Source organism: Cinclus cinclus, chromosome 1 (genome assembly GCF_963662255.1).
Source record: "Cinclus cinclus chromosome 1, bCinCin1.1, whole genome shotgun sequence".
Taxonomy (NCBI): Eukaryota; Metazoa; Chordata; class Aves; order Passeriformes; family Cinclidae; genus Cinclus; species Cinclus cinclus.
The window spans coordinates 94,605,757-94,623,502 of record NC_085046.1 but is presented as its reverse complement, the minus strand read 5'-3'; the positions used below and the strand labels follow the sequence as shown (position 1 = coordinate 94,623,502).

General features: G+C 40.8%; 1 protein-coding gene across 2 annotated transcripts; it reads right to left on the bottom strand.

The window, feature by feature from the left end:
* Positions 1-399: 399 nt before the first annotated feature.
* Positions 400-16,614, bottom strand: LOC134041183 (cytochrome b5). 2 transcript variants are annotated; one of them, XM_062487569.1, is made up of 5 exons: positions 16,407-16,612; positions 6,577-6,705; positions 4,889-4,918; positions 2,362-2,396; positions 400-1,506 (listed from the first exon to the last, which is right to left on the bottom strand). In XM_062487569.1, the coding sequence occupies exons 1-5, from the start codon at positions 16,548-16,550 to the stop codon at positions 1,428-1,430; spliced, it is 417 nt and encodes a 138-aa protein (XP_062343553.1). In that variant the 5' UTR covers positions 16,551-16,612; the 3' UTR covers positions 400-1,427. The 2 variants fall into 2 exon arrangements, with proteins under 2 accessions (XP_062343553.1, XP_062343563.1); XM_062487579.1 differs by lacking the exon at positions 4,889-4,918 and having other exon boundaries at positions 16,407-16,614.
* Between the last annotated feature and the right edge of the window lie 1,132 nt (positions 16,615-17,746).

Here is a 17,746-nt window from a genome sequence, read left to right as displayed (position 1 = left end):
CTGATGTGGATACTTATATTCTATCACTTAGCTGTCTGAAATTCTTGGAGCAGGGAAGCTAAGCTTTCTAAAGTTGCCCTTTTTATTTTTTTGCCTTGCCTAGATATATGGACTCAAGTGTTTTTTTAAATTGAAACTTGATTTCTGATTCTAAATACCAGCTCTGAGTTATTATATAATTTTAAATGTTATCAATAAAAATATAAATAAAGCTTGAAGTTTTAAACTCTGTTTCACCACATTCAGAGGGAAAGCCATAGCAAAAACAGAACAAAAGTTAGTGCTTGATACAAAGTAGATGGGAGCTACTGTTAAGTGCACTTCTGAGAAGTGCCCTAACAGAACATCCCTTTCAGGGCCTTCAAAAAATTTGGAAATGAAGGTGTTTGAGCCAGCAGGTATAAGCAATTAAACTTTTATTCATTATCATTTACATAAGACTAAAAATGTTCACCACAAAATGCAAACTTGTAGTTATCTTGTATTCAACAGTGAAAACACTCGCCTCTTCATAGTAAAGCACCAAAGCACATCACAGAAGAGTCAGAAATAGATTTAACATGTCAGTTTTTCCCCTCACAATGTACTTGACAAAGTTGAAGATTTTCTTGAAGGCTAGAAGTTCCAGAACAAATTCTACAGTCACCTGAGTGTTTGGCAGGAACAGTACTATTTAGTAGCAGTAACTTTTTTCTGCCTTTCTTGAAAAAAAAGCTATTTTTCACAAAAATGAGACAGACATAATTGGGCCAAACATTGATTTAGTTTCATATTTCACCTGAATTTTTCAATGGGAGACAAACAGAATAGTCTGCTAGTAGGAGAGCCTACAACAAGTATAAGAGCAGTAGTAGGGGAAAAAAAAAAAAAAAAAAAAAAATCCACCCCACGTCATTATAACTTCTTGGTAGGGCCCAACCCACTTCCAGGCACCTATAACTCCACTCAGTTTTATTCATTACATTTAACTTGCATTTCTTTCATACTACATTTAAAAAGACAATATGATTTTTTTTAAGTTAAGTTGTGTACAAGTACACAGTTTTGGTAGTCTTTTAAAGCTGTAAAATGTATACTTAAAGAGAGTCCTAATGACCCTATTACAGATTAAAGAGAAATAACCAGAATCAGTGTTACATACAAAATAATATTCTACCACAGAAACCAATACAGTTATCAAGTAATTCATTAGAGAAAAAAAGTGTTATACAAAAAGAGAAATGGTGCCTTTTTATCACTTCACAGCAGCATATAAGAAGGCAACATTAAGAAAAGTGCACAGCAGAAAAATAATTGTTTCATTTTCTGAAAAACTTGAATTTTTCTTCAGATATCAGGCTTTTGTCCAGGAAAATATTGGGTTAGGATTGCTTATATTTTCTCCCAGAGAATGTATTCTCTTCTTGCATTAATTCTCAGTAAGGCGCTTACTCTGACATGTAGGAACGATACATCAGGGCCACGATGATCGCTGCTATTGCTGGGATCACCCAGTTGGACCATGAACTAAAAGGAAGTTTTTGAAAAAGCAGTTTAGGAAGTGACAGCCAGCATGTTATAAAAAGAAAAATAAAAGTCACTGCTTAAAGAAGTCCTTCCTCCCCACTCCAACAAATACTTCAAATTCAGGGCAACAGAACAGCTGCGTTGGGCAGTAATACTCTAGACAAGGGAAGAAACTTGTTCAGTATGGCTTTGTACTAGAGCTTACAAGAAGTGTGCTTACCAGAGAAGAATAAAACGCTAGGCACATTTAAAGTTAGGGTGCGCTGCCCAAAATGTCATTCATTCAAAAGCCATTTAAGTAGCAGCATCACATGTCACTTCTAAGCACCCAAACTCCCCACCCAGAGGGTCACAGAAGAGTCCTCTGAGGTTTCAGCAGCAGGGAATTGTCAGTAGGATATAACTTTACAAAATTGGATTCAGCCATATTTCGAAGTGTTTTTCAGCCCCCTCCCAATTCTGACACATCTTGCTTCTTACGCACACAGTCCTCTTATTTCCCTGAGATGCAACAGTGATAGCAAGGCAAATTTTAAAAGAAAAGGCATCCATGTCAGTAAAATAGTTGGCAATGACACTAAGAGTCTTCCCTTCACGTGGCAGACTCCAGAAATAAGGGCGTGTACAAAACAAACCATTTGATAGATACTGACACCTGTCAATATGAGAAAAGTACCTACCCAGTAAGCTGACACACTTGTAAAGTGGTACATGGATGCCAACTTGGCCTTTACATAGAACAGAACTTTCCATGCACTACCCACTGATACCTCAGCTTCCAGCAGATAAAAGCTATTCATCTTTTTAAGCTTCAGAAAATCATGAGGAACTTCAACATGAGATGTCATACTGTACCTGGAAGTAGACTGAGCAGTGGTAATAAGAGTTTCCTGGAAAACAAAGAGTAAGAAGATATTTACTTCAGGAAGACAACCCTCTCCCCATCTTAATTAGCCCCACAGTTTCTCCAAACTCATCAAGTGAGACTAATTCAGAAAAAACTCAGTGCATGCATTTGGGAACCATTTTCTCATAATTCCTACAGCAGTTCTGTTGTATAAGGTAGGTAGTAGAAGTTTCTACAGCCAACATTGCATCAAGCTCCTACAACATTTTCAACAATTTTGCGGCAAGTTTTTATGAAGCCAACTTCAATCCCAGTTACATTTGAAAAGTTTCAGTCATCTCTAAGATAAAAATCCTTTCCTTGACTAGAATCAAATTGAAAAAAAACTTGAAATTAATTCAGAAATATTTTTTATATCAAAACCACATAAAGAAAGCTACTAATTTACATCTACAAGGTTTAATAAAACTCAGGGGTTTTAGTGTGGCGTTTCAGATTCTGTAAGAATCAGTCAAATTGTTATAGCTCTTCCTGAAACTGATTTGGACTTCTTGTTCAGTTTCCACAAAAAAAGCAGCACTACAAGGTCAGATCCAAGTTGGGTACATGTGCACAACTGATATGAAGACTTATTTATTTTAATAACTGTGTATGAACATAAGTTTGTTTTTAAAATCCAAGCATTAAAACCCTACCTAAACTTAGTGGTACAAGATCCATCACTGCAAAGTGACTTGCTTTGGTATCAGAACACTTGCAATTAATTTAAAGAAAGAAGGATTTCCACCACCCTCTCAGAGGTTCAAGCACACTACCTTTGCAAGCATCCAAATCATCCTGAGTTTACACATGCCAATACTGTGAGTAAAAGAATATGACTCATAGATTACATCTATGTTGCTTTTGTGAACACCTGAATGAGAAACTAACCCCAAAGCCAAACAGCATGGAAGAACTGATGCCCATGATCAAGGCTAGCACCTTTTATAATAGACCTGCCACATCCAGGCCCAGGGGATGCTCCCCTCACATCAAGACAGTAATAGAAATATGGCCCAGCTCATAAGAACTTAAACTCTACAACACTGGACAGGTACACTGAAGGTACTTTAAAAGCAGTGTGAGGACAAGAAGGAATTTGAAAGCCCAAGGCCTTATGACAGTTCCTGGACAGTCAAGGCACAGAATCTCCCTAATCTGTCACATACCCACCTAGAGTATAGAAGCTGTCTTTCTACAGCCACACATCCCACTGCAGAAAAGCACCCCAAGTTCCTCCTGGAATCATGGAGAACAAGTGCAGTGTAGGTAGCTATGAGGATTCATCTTAACTCCATCTGACTATGCATGGGCCAAACTAATATTCTAAGTACTTAAATTTGGTAAATTCCTCCGAGATTAGTCAAAGGATTATCTGCTACAACTTGCACTGGGCAGTCTGTTCTCAGTTGCATTTATCACTACTGCTCTTAAAGCTTAAGTGTAAACTGCCCTGAATGTCAAAAGAAATCTGAAGAGCAGATACTGTTCTTGGTGGGAAGAAGTTCAGAATTTCAATCATTATTCCATTTCTTACTTCTTTTTTAGTATACTAGTTCCAGGCTCTAATTAAAAACAACTTAATAGGTGATTTGCTATGATGCATGTATATAAAAAAAAAATTATTTTTCTTTCCTTTAAGTGATTCATATCATTGGAAGATCCTACAAAACTGATTAATTCTAAGAAACAAATCTCTCAAAACAAGACGATTAGGATCTTATTCTTACTAAGCTTCATTTTAAAATAATTTCCAATTATTTCCTAAGCATGCTGTTTGCTGGTAAGCCCAGTGCAAACATCCTCTATTGACACAGCAGCAACAACTGTACAAATTAATCCCTGAAGCACCTTCTCCACATGAATTCTTTTTTGATAGCTGAGTGCCTGATTAATTACCTAATTAATTAATTAACAAATTATTTTACAGATTAATTCTAATAAGGATGGAAAAAAAACATTAAAAAGTGCGACACTGCATTTACAGGCCACTCAGCAGAATCTACTGAAATAGTGAGGAAGCAAACTAATTTCACCTTGAAAAGAGTTCACAATTGCAATTTAACTGATTTGTAATACACTGAATGTCTCTACATTCTCTATCTACTAGCATGACCAATATATTGTTAGGCATCACATTTTCCTTCCCACAAACACTTTTCAGTTTAATCTGTTCTGCCAATAAACTGATTTTTTTTTTCCTTAAACTGAACACTAGAAGACCACTGATTGACTCCAGTCACCTTTTTGCTATAGTATAATGCCATCACACTTAGTAACCCCCTGGTATGAAGCCAAACAAATTAAAGAAAATGACAGTTAAGAGAAAGAACAATTTGAAGTACTATCAACAGGTCTGAGAGAGTAAAAACCTGGAGCATCACACTTAAATGGAATTATTTCTTTTTCTGAAGGTATACCATTCATACATAGACACTAATACACTGTCTGTAATGCCCAAAAGAAACCATGTGGCATTTCAAGAAACATACTTACTGTTGGCTTCTGAAGCTTGGTTCTATCATCCTGCAGGAAAAAAAAAAAAGCAAGAAACATTTAGACGAAATCTGAAAGCATTAAAAACAAAACCAAACTCACACAATTTATCACTAAATTCAGTTTGGAATTCATTCTGTTAATGCAAAAGTATTTTTCCTTAGGTAAAAATAAGACTTGCAAGAGTGCAGATGTCAGTGATTGATTTTGAGCTAACATAAACAAGATAACTTCCTTAAACAATACTTCCCAGTTTTCAACGAAGAAGTGAAACCTGAGCTTCCAACAAATTTCATTATTCTTTATGCCCATGTTTTTGCCTTTCCTTTACCTCTGGAGAGTACATAACCTTAGTTTATACATTGACTGCAATCATATTAATTCTGCTCAGTGTACTTGTACTATCAGGTAAAGTCAACTAACTGGCTGTGGTCCCATGTCCACTGGGCCAAAGGTCCCAAATTCTAGGGATCTTCCATAAACTCAAAGTTCTGCTTGGCACAGTCACATTCATTACAAAAAAGCAACAGTATATAATCCTGTCAGTTCTGTATCTGTACATTAAACTACCAAGCTGCTTGTTTCATATCAAGTGAAAACATGCACTTGCCAAACAAGGAAGAACTGAGCTTATATAGCCAGGTTAAGAACAACATCAGTGGCACAGAAATAGATGGCAAAATCTGCAAAGTCACAAATGTGCATCAGAACCAAATCATTTCTTATTAGGACAAGGTACACTAGTAATAGTCATCAAGAAATGACCTGAGACAAACAAGATTGAGCATCTTACTGTGAAACAGGCTACTCAACACAGTGATTTTTACCCCAAATGCAAGACAAAACACACATGAAGTAAGAGGAAAAGAGGCAAGAATGAGCAGTAAAGTAGAGCAGACAGGAACATTAGCAACCTAAACCTTGAAATAGTGGTTTTCAACTATTAAGATGCAGGAATTAGGTCCTAGCTGAAGAAAGCCAAGGCAGCAGCTCCCTAACTAGAAGGAAATACTACTTGAGACAGCAGAAAAGTGCTCACTGAAAGTATGGGAAATAGGATGGACAGTATAGAAGAGAGGATGTGACAGATAATCCAGTGAGAATTGATCATAAACAACCCTGACTACCACATGTAGGGAGCCATGATACAGCTAAAAGCGGCAGGAGCCAAAGAGGGGAAGACAGAACAACAAACTAGAAGTACAATGCTTATAATCAGCATTTTCTAAACATATATATGAAAAACCAGGATTGCATCTTTCAATCCAGATGGAAGCCTGGCAGATAAGTATTTACAGTCGTGAAAGTAGTGGTGAAAGTGGTTATTAAGTAGTCACTCTGCATTCTGGCATAAGCAAAGGTCTAGACATTCTGACATAGCACTGTCAGGGGCTACCGAGTTTCCTTACAAAGCTTACGGCGAATGACAACAATTCCATATTCAATTTATTCAAGAGCTAAGCTGTAAGGCAATTTACATCACCGAAAGATGTGACCATCCTTATGCTACACTACTCAAATCCCTTCACACTGGGGGGAACCATCTCAAACCTAGGTCCATCCACAATCCAGGACTGGCATTCAACCAAACTAGCAGTTCTTGATTTTGAAGTACTTACCAGACAAGTAACTAGATGCAAAAGCAGTATAGTAAACACAAAAGTAAGGAGACACTTTCATATACTCACGGGATGAAGTTCCCCAACAATAAAGGATTCTGACAGTGTCCTTGCATCTGTGGAATGACCAACATCTTCAAAGTTCTCAGTAGCATCTCCTCCAGCTTGCTCCCTGAGGACCTCCTCACCTCCTGGGTGCTATAATTTTTAATGAGTTTGAATTTGTTACTGAAATACATTCACATTCTAGAAATGGAAATTCTGTATTTTTACATTTCTAAAATTAAAAAAAAAAGGCAAAATCAGCTGTCAGACTTTCTATAGCAAATATAAGCCTTTCTGAAAAACTAGAGAGCTTTATGTACTCTCTGAAGCCAAAACCAAGGAAGCTAAGTCTCTATTTCACTGGCAAAGAAGCAATAAGAGGCATTGCACCTTGCAACTAAAGCATTTAGAAAGTTGTGTGGGAATAGTCTGTATTTTAACAGCCCAACTATCTTCTGAAGTTACATTGCGTTTTCTCTTCTTTAGGAAACCTGTATTTTTATCCAAGCAATGCTTTATACATCAGAAGGATAAGAGACAAAAAGGTATAAGCTGCAGCAAGAACATTCCAGAAAGATAAAAAAATCTGTTCAGGAAAAGTGCAATCAAGCATTGCCAAAACAAGCTGATGAGGTGCTAAGGAACCTGACCTTCTAGTTAATCCTGGTTTGAGTGGGGAGCTGGGCCAGATAATTTCAAGGGTCCTTTCCAAAACAAATTATGGTACAAATATCAAATGAGACAGCTCCTTTAGAAATGATTAAGCACAACTGAAAGCTCACTCAAGACCCTAAATAGTAATTTGGTTTTCACAGACTATGGAATCCCAAAAGCACATTGTTGTTAAAACCCCTGAGATACAGAGAAGTCATCTCCCAGGATCTTCTAATACCTCAATCCATCACCATTCCCTTAATATAAACCCCTGTCCTCCATTACCTTTTATTCCTCCCCAGGATGCACTTTGGGGATTTTATGACGTTTTTATGAAGTACATTTTTATCTATCAAATAACTCTGCCTGAATATACTGCCATATCTATCATTTCTAGTTCAGTGCATTTCCTCAGCTCCAAGTTACTTATTCATGTAACAGGTAACATTCCACAAAAACTCACCACTCAACTTTCAAGCAGCAAAGTACTATATAAACATTGGAAATAACTAGGCAAACAAATTAAAAGCACTTACTAATACTGCCTTGGATTAAGGCAACCATGGAATAGATATTAGCACTTCACCAGTAGCAGATGAGCTAAAAGGCTTTGGAACCTCACTTCACTTTTCAATGCTTCTGAGTACAAGATATAAAATTATGGAAAATAGACAAAATTTCTACAATTTAGGGTCATCTTGTGGGGAGCACAGCTCACCAAAAAGCCCACAGGTTAAAGAAATGGCATTTCTACTAGTCTAGGTAATTCAGGTTAGCACTTGGTTCAAATCCTATTAATCTCATATCAAAACTTCTCTTCTGACAAAACCAGTATTTGTTGATACAGATGAAGCAAACTACTACTATGAATTTTCAGCAGTACCAGAACTCCACAACTTGAATCTTCAATTTAAAGGCATTTATTTTAAGATTAAGGAAGTTGAGGAGAGAAAAAAAACAAAAACAAACCTACAAACAAAAAACCCCAACATAACACTTTTTAAAGAGCCAAGATACCTCAGTTATTAGGGTAAAGGATCCCTACCATGACTAAGCAAAAACAAGATTAAGCAACTGATAGAGAGATTAGACGCAGCAACTGAGCCAAAAAAAGGTCAGAAGAGTACAAGCAGAGTAAAGATTATGCAAGCAGCCTGCAAATATGGCATGCTCACCAAAATCCTGTCCTTGAATCCATTCTGGTAAGTATTCAGGGAAAGGACTGGACAAAAGTTGAGGGAGCACTCAAGTTCAACATTGCCTTGAAATGGCATTTAGCTGAACTTTAGACTAACCAGCACTCCAAGACATTACCTCAACTCAATCTTCATAGAATTTCTTCAGCAATGTGGGTTTGGGTTTTTTTAATACCATGCTAAAGAATTGTGCGCCCTCCCTCCCTCCCCCGGGCTTCCAAATAGAAAAACTTATGCACCAACTCCAGCAAGAAAGGTGGCACTACTCCTTGGAAAACATGCTTAACAAACAACATATCAACAAGCAGTAAAAGACCCCAAAGTTAAACCACCCATAAAGCACCAGAAGCACAAGCAGTTATGTAAACTCCTACTCATGCACTGCACTGAAACCAAACCCCACTCATACAAGCACATAAAATACTAGTTACTCCAGCAAGACATCAAGATCATGTGGTTTACACCAGCTCACAAAACAAAACTCACTATCCAGCCAAACAAATGGATATCTACCAATGTAACATCATCTACATTAAAATTACTTCATGGAGTACTTGAACAAACTACTCGCAGGTTGCCAGCTACAGAGTGATCATGTACTAACCTGTGTTCCCAAATCCCTCCCTTGTGCCACTACAAAGCAATCACGTAGCAGAATGGGCAGCACCACGGAGGCACTCCAGCTTTCCCCTGTAGAACTAGTTCTTTGTCTAATTCGCAACTGACCCCTCTGTCTACAAACAACAATATTAGTGTCATGATCGTGACTGCAACCAATCCTCTCTAGCAACCCCCTGACTGACTCTCACAGATCAGCTGAAGAGGACAAATTCACCCTGATCTCTGCCACTACAGCTAGAAAACTGGTAATTTTTTTTTATGACATGAGCAAGGCTAAGTACAGAGAATCACACACAGAATTCCAAACCTAAGCCATCTACCAGATAATGTGAATAATAACCTAGTACACATTGATGGAAGTACTTTGAAACTGAACACTTGGCTTTTAGATGCTACCTCTGCTTAAAAATATGAACTTACAGACCCTCTGTAAATAACTAGCACATAATACACACAATTAATGAAAAGATTTAATTAAAATATTTCATTAAAACTTCCCCTAAAGAAAGAAACCAACTGTAATGTCTCACACAGAGGGCAAGAACTGACTTTTCCATCAAAAGATGAGCATCTTTCATGGTTGGATGAGTTTCCCAAAGCTTGTTTATACAAGGCCTTTGTTCATGATTCTGCCTGGTAAAGAAAGCCTGCTACCAGAACTGCTACTTTAATGAAGATCCTCTGGATAGACTCTGGAACTGGAAAGCCCATAAGGCTATACAGATAGGACTCCTAAACCAAAATCCTGTTGATAAAAGTAATTGAAGAGTTCCTGCAGGTAAAACTGTGGTTCAGGGGAAATGAAAAAGCTTTTGATGATAAATTAAGGCAGCCTAGCTCATTCTTAGGATATTCCCAATATAATAAATAATCTAAATTACATGCATAACAAAGCCTACACAGAGCCAGCACTAGTACAGAGCACAGACTAATTCCTAACAGCAACACATTAGAAAGTTTTAGATAAGGAAAATATGCAGTTAATCTTGCTGCTCTCATCTGGGTCAGAAGTCCAGCTCACCTCATCCTGAATGTTACCTTTTCTCCCCCTTGCTACAGTCAGGCAGATTTCTCAGTGTCACAGTTCAAGACTCAATTAAAGCATAACTACCTTAATTTGCGTCTCCTGTGACCTCTCCCTTCCTATACTGAGGGAATGAAATTTAGGGTCCAACTTTCAGGGACATCACCAAAGATCTCCATTAGTGGCAGTCTCAAACTCACATTTCACTTTCTGCACTACAGGAATAAAAAGCAGAAACGGGGCAGTGAAAAAGCCAGGAACACCCAGAAAACCTCAGTTCTCTTATGCAGGATAGACAGAGAAATGCTTGTTTTTTCAAGGGCATTTTCATGTAGCCTGAAGAGAGTCCTCCAAATTGTTTCTATCATCTATTTAAGTTTCAGGACAGAAATTGTCAGCTCATGTAAAATGTCATAAGCCTAGGAAAGAAGATCTCTCTCTGAAAGTATATTTTTGAAAGCAATAATAAGGCTTTTAAATGAAGTTCAAACAAAATACCCAGTAGCTCAGTGCCTGCCCTGATTTCAGCTGGGATAGAGTTGCATTTTCTTCTTGGAGGTTGGTACAGTGCTGTGCTTTGGATTCAGTATGAGAATAATCAGTGGTAACACACTGATGCTGCAGTTGTTGCTGAGTAGCACTTACCCTAATTCAAGGACTTCTCAGTGTCCCATGCTCTGCCAGAAAGAAGGTGCACAAGAAGCCAGGAAGGAACACAGCCAGGACAGCTGATCCAAACTGGCCAAAGGGGTATTCCATACCACAGAACATAACGCCTAGTATACAAACTGGAGAAGTTGGCTGGGAGCTGCAGCTTGATGCTTGGCAATGGGCCGGGCATGTGTTAGCATCTCTTTTCATCACCCTTTTTATTGTAACTATTGTATTTTATTTCAGTTATTAAACTGTTAGCTCACACATTTTACCTTTTTTCCCTAATTCCCTTCCCCATCCCACCAAGGGGCTGTGGAGAGCAGCAAGCAAAGGTCTGCAGGCAACTGAGGTTAAACAACAGCAGTGCCCATTTCCCCACTTACAAAACAGTTACAGCTCACAGAGTTCCCCATAAAAGTGCTGAGAAGTGCTATTCCTTAAGACATTTTCAGATTCTCCTGCAAGCTTCATCAGAGCTTAAAGGAAGTGTTAACACTGGGTTTAATCCTCAGATGGCAAGGTTCTGCACGAACAGTTCCCATGGTTCACTGGCAGACTCCAAATGTGCCAATACAGGCATCTTTCAATACAAGCTGATCATGACTTTAAACGTGCAAGGCATTATGCTACTCCTCCACAACACCACCACACTGCATGAATGTAACTTATTGCCACATAGGGGAGAGAACATTTTTCATCCTGACACAGCAGAATAATAGTTGCTTTTTGCACTTAATTTGATCAGCATTACAAAACACATTAAGTGAGAGCTGTCCATTCTAGGAGAAGTTTAGGAAAAGTGCTATGGAAGCACAAGTACATACCTTATGGGGAAAAAAAGTGCTTTTGCTGAATTTTTAGACCACCCATAACATAGTTAATCTAAACAAAGTCTGTATTAGATGAATATTAAATGCATGGCATAGTTGGTTTCCAGAACAAGAAACTCCTCTCTGGTAGAGATGCTGCTATAGATGTCAGCATTTTTGCCTGGCTTAGGAAATCCCATCAAGTCCCCACAAGAGCCTCATCACAACAGCAAGCAAATCAAGACACAGATCATTCATTTTTATAGGCCCAGCTATTCTTGTTTAGCCCATTAGATTGATGTCAAAACCTGACTAGAATGATGATCATATTAAAAGTATGGGGTAATACTATAGAGCACTGCCAATGTACTTTGTCCATTCATTGACATTTCATGTTCTTCATATCTGTAGTTATGTACAATACAGATATAGCTATACATCCTGCTGTGAGTACACGTTCATTTCTAGCAGCTATTTTCCTTTAAATGACATACGTTCTTATCCTGGTTTCAGCTGGGACACAGTTCATTTTCTTCTTAGTAGCTGGTACAGTACAGTGCATCAGATTTAGCATGACAATGTTGTTAAAGAAATGATGCTTTGGTTGCAACCAAGTAGTGCTCACCCAATTCAAGGACTTTTCAGTGTCCCATGCTCTGCCAGTGAGGGAGCACAGCCAGAACAGCTGACCTGAACCAGGCAAAGGGATATTCCATACCACAGAATGCCACACTTCATTCATAAACTGAGAGGAGCTGTCCGTGAGCCACCAATCACTGCTCAGGAACGGGCTGGGCATGGGTCAATGAGTGGAGAACACATGCATGCTGCACCATTTGTTTCTGTTGGGTTTTAATCCTCTCTCTTCCCTTGTCATAACAATTCTTGTTACATATACTTTATTTCAATTATTAAACTCTCTTATATTGACCCACAAAATTTATCTTTTTCTGATTCTCCTCCCCATGCACCGAGTAGGAAGGTGAGTGAACCACTGGATGGTACATGGATACACCCTGGGATTAAACCACAAGATCTGAAGTTAAGGAAAAGGTTTCCCAAATCTCCTGCATCACAGGTCCAACAGCCTTAAATGACAAATCACACCAAAGTTTCTGGTTTCAAGAATACTCTTTCTTGCCAAGACCTTTCAAATAATGTATTCCAAAAGCTGAGGTCTCTTGATTTCTTCTCCCAGACTTGGGGGGGAAAAAAAAAAAATAAATTCAGAAATGAATATTCAAGCTATGAATTTTCTCCAATACCTGCCACCTAAAAAAAACCCCAAACAAACAAAAACCACAAAAAAAACCCGAAAAAAACACACAAAAAAACCCCAAAAGCAAACAAACAAAACCAACAACAACAAAAAACCCCCAAACAAACTGATTAGCAAAAGGACAAGATATCAAAGCACACAATTATTTCCCCCTTCAGCACTTGTTCCATATTTCATACAATCTTTTTTAAGCCTTGTCCTTTAGGAAACCTAGCTACTATGGGTCACGCCATGAAATGCCTCCACTCCCAACACATACAAGTCACCATCCCCAGCCCATTTCCTGTTCAACTGCAAGCAAGTGTTCAGAAGCTGATTGTTCCCTAAAAGCAACAAGTTCCACTAAACATCTGAGAGCTCCATGAAGACACAGCAGCTGTACAGAGGGAGTACACCCTTTAACTTCTATAATGGAGTGAAAAGCAGCACCACACTTTCATTTATCAAGCACAAGAGCATCCAAGGTGTCTTCAAGACTGAAGCACAGTGAAGTTTTCAACTTCACTATTAATAAGAAAGTATTTCCATAGGTTAATGCAGTAGCTGAAAAGATGGTTAAAGAAACAGGTTCTTATTGGTTTAAGAAACAGGACTGGTGAGCTTAGCTGCTACTCCCTATTTCTTCACTCCCCAGTAAACTGACACTTATGTACTACTTGGGAAGAGCATGAGTGAGGTGATGCTTTTGCAGTGCACCCTTCTGAAAATGCACCTTACTGGACTTAAATTTCAGTGGCCCACAATTAAGTCTTAAAATAGTAGCTTTTCTACTTCTGGAAGGAACTGCAAGAAATAAACCAGAATTGAACCAATATTGCTATTGAAACAGCTAACACAATCCCCACTTGGAGTAGGGTTTACTGCATTCTGGAGTGAACCAGAAAGAGGCTAGCTTCCTATGTAAATGCCAAAAATTAGCATAACACTTGATAAGTTAACTAAGTATCAAAAACATTAAAAAAAAATAAATTAAAAAGTACCCTATGAAGTACCTTAATTGAAGAATTCTATAACAAAAATCACCAACACAATGAATATTAAAATGTCAAAGAACTTTCCCTAAGACTGTAGCTTCACTCAAAATATTTCGGGTACTTATTTCCAACAATCTCATTCATTATCTCAGAACGTCTTCAAAATTTCAGCTCTAAACCAGCCACGTTATATTGAAAGCTGTTTAATGTGAGGTTGAAGTCTGACTTACACGTACCAGAGCTTCTCAAGATGTCCGCCACATTGTCCAAAACCTAACTATTTAAATACTTACAAACGGGATTATTTTGATACGCTGCCAAATTATCAGTTTTGTCCTGAAGGATGAAAATGAAGTTTCGTTGGAGAAATTTACACAAGGTAAAGCCTCTTAATATTTACCAACTTCACTGCATGTACTGAAAGAAGAGGCTATGCAACTACTTAAAGTCAATAGCTCATTAGATCCTGGATTTCTTTCATCAAGTGTTTTTATTTGTTTGGTTTTTTTTGTTTTGTTTTTTTTTTTTTTTGGTTGGGTAGGATTAAGTTTAGGGTTTTTCTAAGGTGTGGGTTTGTTTCTGCCTTCTCAATCTGGACAATATGTACAAACAACACAATTAGATATCAAACAAAACTGATCAAGTGTCCAAAAGCTAATTCAGTTTTGCAAACTACATGGAAAGCTGCATTCTCCTCCAGCACTTTTATAATTAAATTGGCCCTGACTGCATAACCATACAGCAATGCCCATAACTAATAGATGAAGATGACCAGGGGCAGAGCTAGATGAAAAATAAAGAAGGAAGAGTCAGTAGATCACTTTCACAATCTGCCTTGCTGAAAAGCCAAACAATTTGCATTGACACACAGCTTAAGAATGAAATACTACCTGTGTCAACACCGCCTTTGAAAAATTGCTTGCCAACCCTCCTTTGCAAAACGCTCAGTTTCTCCTTTGAATTGCAAGTGTTTACAAGCACAAAAATCAAGATGAGTCTACGGAACTACTGATGCTTAAAATCTGTCATGCCTCTACCCATCCAAAATGTATTCTTTAAGAAATTAATGTGAGTCTATCATGCACTTTTTAATTGGTTGCTTTTAGGAAGAATTTATTCACAGAAAGGGCGATTAGACATTGAAATTGGCTGTCAAGAGAGGTGGCAGTCACTGTCCCTGCAAGTTAAAGGCAAGACTGGATGTGGCATGCACTGACATGGTCCAATTGACACAGCATTCGGTCAAACACTGGACGAGATAGAGGTCTTTTCCAACTTAATTTATTGTGTGATTCTGCCTTTGCTAACTGGGAATACATAGCAAGGGAGAAAACTCAAAATATCTAAACCCAGCACCATTCAATTACTGAAAAAAGTGGTAACTTTTTTTTTCTGCATTTCCACTGAAGAATGTTTTAGTCCAGTAAGTAAAATGCTCCTTTATTAACTGTGACTATCAATGACTACACTAACTGCTGTCTGCCAGAGATCAAAACCATCAACCACTAACTAGGGAAGAAAAAAGCCCAAGAAAATTCAGCCAAAAGAACTGAACTTGACTCTAGTGCTCTACACTAGAGTTTGAACTAGCACAACTTTGCAGCACCACACTGCATCCCCCCACCGAGTGGGTTAGGGCAGCAGTGAGAGCCACCCTAATTTTCTTAACTTGGTTACCTGTATGAAATGCCACTTCTGCCATTTCCTGCAAATAAAGACCACCCAGATCTTAAGGCTACCCAGGATGCACTTATCTGGCAGACAGGAACACAAGCCACTGTAACCAAGAGGCTTTAATAAGGACTGGATATAATGAAGACATTTTTTACAGTGACAGAAGTGAGGCATTGGCACAGGTTCTATAGAGAAGCTGGGAATACCCCATCCCTGGACACGTTCAAGGACAGGGGCTGGAAGTAACCTGGTCTAGGGGGAGGTATCTCTGCCCTTGGCAGGGGGCTGGAATGAGATGAGCTTTAATGCCTCTTCCAATCCAAACAATTTTGTGATTCTGTGACTATTAGAGTAACCCCCAAGATCTGTGATACTCTGCCTGTTGCGGTACTTTCCTTCCACTTTGTGAAATTTCTTTCCTCTTCCATAATACAACACACACTACAATAGCATGAAGAGAGGAGTTGATGACCTTTTCGCTCGCAAGATAATACGGCTCTGGGTCCCAGCTAAGTCTTCACTTTTAACTCTGTCTTCAGCCGGCACACCAAAGCAAAAAAGATGGATTCAGCCCCACTCTTGGTACCCAAGATTCACACAGCCAGCCCGCCTATCTCAGCCCTCAACACCAACTCCAGTTTTTTCTCCTTATTTACTGGAAATTCAAACCCAAAAGTTTCAGCCGGGTGCGGCACACAGTGACTGACACACACGGTAGCGCAGCCGGCGTGCGCGGCACTCGCGGGGTTCTGCTGCCCGAGAGGCGCCCGGAGGCCGGGCCCGCCCCGCGGCTCTTCCTCCAGGGCGCTATCGCGGCGCCGAGGGCGGCTCCCGCCGTGCCTCACCCGCGGGCCGGAGCCGGCGGACAGGAGCTCGCCAGGCGCACAGCGCAGGGAGCCGAGGAGCCGGCGGCGAGCCCGCCCCGCGCGGCTCCGGTGCCCCCAGAGTCCCGGCAACGCGGGCACCCACCTCATCCAGGAACTTGGTGACATCGTAGACGCGGTTGTGGATGATGATCCAGGTGCTCTGGCTGTTGTTGTGCTTCTGCACCTCCTCCAGGCGGTAGTAGCGGCCCCGCCATGGCTCTTTCCCGGTCTCGCTGGAGCCCACCATGTCCTGTCCCGTACCGCACCCGCCACAGGTTAACACGCCACACACCAGCCAAGCCCCGTCGCAGGCCCCTATCACCGCCCGCCTCCGCCCGGCCCCTCCCGCCCAGCCGGCCGCTCATTGGCGGAGGGCAATGCCACTCAAAGCAGACGGGCAGCCTGGCGGCGCCCGTGGCTGTCGGGGGCGGGATTTCGCCGTCATGCCCCGCCCACTCCCCGCCTCTCCGCCTTCCCACGTGACCTGTCGCTGGTCACGTGACCGGTGCCGCCACGGCTCCCGCTGGTCTCGGTCGGGCCGGCGTTGGTCCCGGGCGCTGGGGTCGAAGTTTCTTTACTGTCCACTTCTTGGGGTGGTTACCCCAGCGTTCGCCACCTTTGGCAGCACCGGGCTGCGGGGCTGCCGGTGTGCTCTCCGACGAGCTAATCGCCGACTTGCAATGTAGAACCACACTGGAATTTTTTGGGTTGGAAGGGACCTTTTAGGACATCTAGTTCCAATTCCCTTGCTTTGGGGACCGCTAGGCAAGATTGTTCAAAGTCCGATCCGGTCTGGCCTTGAACACTTCCAGTACAAGAAAGACAAGGAACTGCTGGAGAGTGTACAGCACAGGGACACAAAGATGTTTAGGAGCCTACAGCACTTCTTATGGGAAGACACTCAGGGAGCTGTCAGACTCTTTTCAGTGAAACGGCACGAGGAGATCATAAACTAAAAAACAAGAAGTTTCACCTTAACATGAAGACCTTTACATTCAGAGTGGCAGGGATGGGCCGGTCGGGGCTGTCCAGGGAGGTCGTGGAGTCTCCCTTTCTGGAGACATTCAAAACAGACCTGTCCGTGTTCCTGCGAAGCCGGCTCCAGCTGGTTCCGTCTGGCAGGAGCGTTGGACTAGATGATCCCCAGAGGTCCCTTCCAACCCTAACAATCTGCGATCCTGTGATTCAGGCTCCCTGGGCAGCCTGTTCCAGTGCCTCAGCACCCTCTCAGTAAAGATTTTTTTCCTGACATCTAAGCTGAATTATGCTCTTGCCGCTGTGGTAAAGCCGGCTGGCGCCCCGGCTCGGCGAAGAGCTAAAGCGCCTTTGCCATGGGCGCAGCTAGCGCGGGCTGAGTTACACCCGGACACAACGGGGGCTCTGGCCGGCGCTGCGGCCGCCCGAGCACCCTGCCGTGTCCCCTGGTGTCCCAGCAGGCAGGGG